Here is a 6,243-nt window from a genome sequence, read left to right as displayed (position 1 = left end):
CAACACTTAAATTTAGAAATAATCAGCCTAAATTATCTTGAACAAATAAATTAAGCAATGCCTTTTAACTCAAATTTTATTTCATCATCTTCAACTCGATCTTAAACTCGATTCAAGTCCCAAAATTCTAACAAATACTTTAATGAACGACCAGTTATCAACCATTTTGTAGAGGGTTCAAGTTAAAGTGAGCAAAGAACCTAAAGAGTCCACTTTTTACCGGAAGGCGAGTAGATGACACCACTGTGGACTGTCCCCAGTAGTGGAAAAGCCTATTCTAATGGACCCCACTTTATTTGGTGTTATATTTATAACATCATTGGATCAACCATTAATTCACCATTCGCATACAGACTGTAGCAAGAGTTTTTCTCATCTTCACCCATTCTAATTATTTCTTTATTTTTCCTCTCTTTTATATATTTCTCTATTTTAAAACTTTATAATTAACAAAGCGGAGAAATAATTAATTATAGAAGAAGAAATTATATTAGAAGAGAAATTAAAATGAAGGTTGGAGAAAGTGGGTTTACTTCTGAGAATGATACTCATTTAACTGTTTGTAAAACCTCCCTTTTCTTTTCTGGTGATGGTTTTACAGTTTATGATTGCCATGGACAACTCATTTTCCGAGTTGACTCGTATGGTCCTGATTGGCGTGACCAGGATGAACTCGTTCTTATGGATGCTTCTGGACGTTGCCTCCTCACTGTTCGCCGCAAGGTTTTTTCTCTTTTTCTAATCTTTTATTTAAAGTTCATGTTAGTTTAGTGAGTCGACTCAAATATGTGTTGTTGAAACAAATCAAATAAAATTTTACCTAATTATATTTTTAAATTTAAATTAAAAATAAAATATAAATGAAAAATTAAAAATAATCAATTAATAGTATTGATTCAAATAGATAATTAATCTGGACTAGATGGAGTATAATCATTTTGAATCAATAATCAAAAAAGTATTTTAAAATTAATTATATAATTCTAATTTAAAATTAATTACATTAGATTGTATTATAGTAGTATTATTTTTATTCTTAAATTAATTTCATAAAATATTTCGTAAATTATTAGTATTATTAGCACTTCTCCGTTTTAGCAGCTGGCAAGAATATTAAAAAATTAAGTATAATAAATTAAATTAATGAAGTATTTATAGAGAATTTTCCATATTCAAAAAAAAAACTTCAATTTAATACGACAGACTAAAATAAGAAATAATAAAAATTAATAAATTAATAAATTATTCTAGTGCATTTTGAATCAAATTTAAAATGTTATTGGGAAAATTTTATGATTAATGGAGTGATGGGTATCAATTAGATTTGGGATTCGTTTGTGTTCTTTAATTTTTTTTTTAAATTTCCCTGTAGAATCACATAAGATATTATATAAATAAATCCAATAATTATTAGTCATTTTAAAAAGACTCCATCTCCACCTTACACTAGAAAAGTAAAAATTGTGGTAGAAGCTTTATTCACTACATCCACGAAAATCAAAACTCTAAGGATAACCATAACTTTACAAATTATCCCAATAAAACTCTACATATAAAATTTGCATATAAATCTATCCATTCCCCTATTCTTATTTAAATATATAAAAATGGTTTTTTTAACCTATGCACTAGCTGCATAAGTTTAATTTACAAAATAGATAAATTTATGAAAATTTTATTTGTAATATTCTCTAAAATTAACAATTGTATTAAATTTTTAAAATTTATATCAATTTTATTTCTACATATATAACTATTTTGTGGTCTAACCCACGCACTAGATGCATAAGTATAGGTTAGAAAAATTAATGAAAAGACCGACCAAAAATACACAATAAATTGTAAGATTTTGTGTATTTTATATATTTTTTAACTTTAGGTTTTTGAATCGAGATTATTAGGGTATATTATTTATAAAAGCTATAATCAAAGTCTGAATAGGTACGGACAAAAACTTGCAATGTAAGGAGTATTAATTTTAAATAATATATAATTATTATTAAATTAACGCGTAAGTATATGTTTCATTTATTAGGAAAATTATCATCATGTGCCAAAACAATTAATGCCTATTGACAAGGAATGATGTTGCAACTTGCAATTGGCAATTGCTATCTTTCACCGTCACTTAAAGGAAAGACAACCATTGTCAAACAAAATTAAAGGAATTAATTTACGAAATTCAACGAACACGATTGAAATTTTCGCATAAGGTTTCAAATTAAGACTTTCGTTTTGGAAAACAAATTTTAAGACTTAAGGAAACATATAGGTATGGTTGGTTTAGATGGTAGACTTATTTTCTGATTTTCTTCTAGTGCTATCCTATTTATTTTTGAATTTATATATTTTTTAAATCCATAAATTATAATCAAATGAGATATTTCAGATTGAAAAAGTATTAAATAAAATGTAATATCACACGTTTTTAAAAAAGAAAATTATACTCCCTTCGAACCAATTTAGATGTCCCATTTGCTTGGGCACAGTTATTAAGGATGGTGTGGGTCCATTAAAAAGGGTAAGTAGTAAAGGGTAAGTAGTGAAGGGTAAGTAGTGAAGGGTAGTTGGGTAGGTAAAGGTATATGGGGGTATATTCGTAATTACTTGTGTGAACTAAGGATATTTAGGTAAAAAAGAATTAACAAAAATAAAAATGAGACAACTAAAAAGACTTTGCCAAATAAGAAAATGGGACAACTAAATTGATTCGGAGGGAGTATAACTCATTATTAAAAAATTATTTTACTCATTACTTTTTGTTGTATTTTGAACATTATTGGACACGGGATAGCATTATTTTCCTTAGAGATCGACAATTTGTATCTTTCTTTATTTTATCTTATTTAATTAGGAGCGTGTGACTTTGCTTTCATTTGTGAAGTTTGAAAATTCTATATTCTATTGTCAAATTAATATGAACGAAAATAGTGAAACTGCAAATGTTGTGTTGGATATTGATAATGAAATAACATTAACAAAAATAGCATAATTATACTAATTATATGTGGTATATACTGATAAATTTAGATAAAATTTTTCGTAGGAAAATTGATTAAATAGAAATTTTAAGTCCTCTATTTATTATAAGCTTTTTCGGCGGAAAGTAATTGTATAGATAGTTGTTAGCTTGGGGTGAGTAGTAGATTTATAGCCGTATAATTTTAGATGTCAGATATTTAATTGTCTAGTTGGTTATGTAAATATTATTTAATAAAACTAATGATTGTGATAGCTATTGCAAAATACACTTAAAACACTATTTTTGATTACAAAACACTACAAGTTGTAACCATAAAACGTACTTAAGTTGCTTCTTAATCAAACATCTAACTTAATGTTGTTTTAGACTTTTAGTTAGTATAATTTCTCGTATGAGACAATCTTATCGTATAATACATCTTATACATGAGTCGAATAACATAACTTTTTTGTATGAGACGATCTCTCACATAATAGCTCTTTAATTATTACAATTATAGTTTACACATAGTTTGTTAGCTAGAAGTATACTAAATTACAAATGAGTTAATTAAAAATAACAATGATGTCGGTGAAATTAATGACGATGAGTAAGATATGGATCATACTTAATTATTTTTAAATACGCAATTTGTTCATTAATTAATCAATTTAAAATAAAATCCTTTTTCTAATCAATATTAATTAATCAAATAATTACAGAGGCCAAGTCTACACAACAGATGGGAAGGATTCCTAGGAGAAAGAACGGATGGATCCAAACCCATATTTAGCGTAAAAAGATCATCAATAATCGGACGGTCAGGAGTAACTGTAGAAACGTACCAAAATACAGGGGAAGAATACCAAATAGAAGGTTCCTTTGCACAAAGATGTTGTACAATTTATGATTCTTCTTCTAAACAAGTTATGGCTGAGATCCGAAGAAAAGTGGATGCTTCGTCAAATGTTGTTTTGGGTAAAGATGTTTTTTCTCTTCTTGTTAAACCCGGATTTGACTCCGCTTTTGCAATGGGCCTTGTTTTGGTTTTGGACCAAATTAGCTCCGATGGTCTTGTTGATGTTATTTCTACTCCTGGGTCTGACTCTGATGGTGGTGATTCTAGCTCTACTAGCCCTAATAGGGCCCACTAATTTTTTTTTATTTCAGACTAAGATCGGAAAATAAAAATTTTATAGATGATGGGAATTGAACTTCTTTTGTAAAAGGAAAGAAAAGTTTTTTTATAAGGTCAGCTCATGATTTACAGGGGATGTTTCTTTGTGTAATAGTTAAAGTCAGAGTCAGAGTTCTGTTTCTTTGTATAATAGTTAAAGTCAAAGTCAGAATCAGAGTCAGAGTTCTCAATTTAATATTCCGCATAAATTAGGATCTAAAAAAAAAAAAATTGCAAACATATCACACCCGAATGCATGCTTTCAATTTATCGCCTTGAAAATAGGTTTCTATAAAGATAAGAGTAAGAGAGTTGTGATATTTTTCTTTCCATTGATAAAGATGTTTGATGATGATTTGGATTAGGTTGTACTTTTATTTTATTTTGTCTTTGTTTTTGAGATATTATGGATGTAATTTTAAATTTTTATTTACTTTAAAAGGTAATGTTTATATTCAAACTTCCTTTTTATAAAGTTAGTTGGATGTAAATCTAGGTTGGTTGGTATTTTCTTGTAATGCATGTATATTGTTCTCTTTCTATTTTGGGATCAAATTTTGCCACGTTCGAATGAGTTAATTATTAGTGCAATTTTTTAATGGATGCAAATACCAAACCTAATCATGTACTCCTAACAAGTACCAAACCATAACTCATCTTTTTGGGATATAATGTTTGAGCAACTCTTTTGACACATTTTTTTATAAGAGTTCAAAATAAAAAGTTTATATTTAATAATTTATATTTTTATGCAATTTAATTTATATATGAGGCACGTTTTAAGGTGAGATTGTTTTTATATAAATTTGTGATAATATTTTGATGCAATTGAAAATTCAATATATAAGTACAGAATAAGATAGTTCTACATATATGTCGATTTAAGTTGATGAATGTTTTATATATTGTGAAATTTACTATTAATATGGTTTTTGCTTAAATAGCTGGTCATAGTCTAAGAAAGCTTGTACTTAGATTTTTTGGATTTTGGTGAATGAGATAATTTTTTACAAAAACGCAGACATGAACAAAATTTGCTAATTCTAGCTCTACTTCTACATTCATAAATAAAAACTAACATGTTATCAAATTTAGGATTTATGGCTTGTTCATTTCTTCAAATTTGATTTGATAAGGCTGAATTTAAATATGATTTAATATGATATGGTGTGATATATTTTGATTTGATAAAATTAAAGTTATTATTCAATAATTTTTTATTTTTTTTTAGTATTCTATTATATTCTTTATTCAATTTGTATATATATTAGGTACAAGTTTCTCTTTCTTTCTGTATAATATTCTCTATAAAAACATCATAGGGGAATGAAGAAAATAGATTTATTTAACGGTGAAATATAAAAAAATAAACTAGATGTAAAAAAATAAGAAGATAAAGGTTGATATCTCTTCATTTGTACTCATTTTATATTATTTAATTAAAAAATTACCATTATAGGAGTAATAAAAATGATTTAAAATGACTCAAATGAGTGGAATAAAAGAATATATGGCAATTGGAGTTGGTGTTGCCCACACTCCACAGTCCATACTTTTATGTTGTCATGTACTACATCAAGTTCAAAACGTTATTGATTGAAACTGGGACAAATTAATCAAATTATAAATAATTATGGTTTTCTATTAATTAGTTGTCTGTAGGTCATGTCTACGAAAAGATTGTAATAAGTGCTAATTAATCAGCACTTAACTTTACAAAATTAAACTTATTTAAGTGTCATTTGATAAACAAGCTACCATTTGACATCTCCATGAGCTATGGCTGGAAAAGGTTGATACTTGTTATGCATAATTCATTGGGTTTACTTTCTACTATATAATGATAATCATCTTTATTTGGCTAATCACTTTAAACAAAAAGTGTTGGCCAACTTTTGTGTCAAATCTTTAGTTGTCTATGTAAACTTAAATGTTAATGGTGGTTTGAGGAAAGAAAAAAGGGTAATTACGATAATTGAATTCAAGTTTATTTTGAGTAGAGATGACAATTTAGTCTGAAATCAATTCTAGTCTGACTCGATTCGATCAAAAATAAAACGATTCGAATTCGAGAAAAAGAATTCCCTAAGTAAAGACTCGGAAT

At 27.0% G+C, this 6,243-nt stretch overlaps 1 protein-coding gene across 1 annotated transcript; it reads left to right on the top strand.

Annotated features, from left to right (window-relative positions):
* Positions 1-329: 329 nt before the first annotated feature.
* On the top strand, positions 330-4,916 carry LOC130812213 (protein LURP-one-related 12). Its single transcript, XM_057677962.1, has 2 exons — positions 330-723; positions 3,685-4,916. The coding sequence occupies exons 1-2, from the start codon at positions 508-510 to the stop codon at positions 4,114-4,116; spliced, it is 648 nt and encodes a 215-aa protein (XP_057533945.1). The 5' UTR covers positions 330-507; the 3' UTR covers positions 4,117-4,916.
* The last annotated feature ends 1,327 nt before the right edge of the window (positions 4,917-6,243 follow it).

Source organism: Amaranthus tricolor, chromosome 1, assembly GCF_026212465.1.
Source record: "Amaranthus tricolor cultivar Red isolate AtriRed21 chromosome 1, ASM2621246v1, whole genome shotgun sequence".
Lineage (NCBI taxonomy): Eukaryota > Viridiplantae > Streptophyta > Magnoliopsida > Caryophyllales > Amaranthaceae > Amaranthus > Amaranthus tricolor.
The sequence above is the reverse complement of the archived record's forward strand: the minus strand, read 5'-3'. Positions and strand labels throughout refer to the sequence as shown.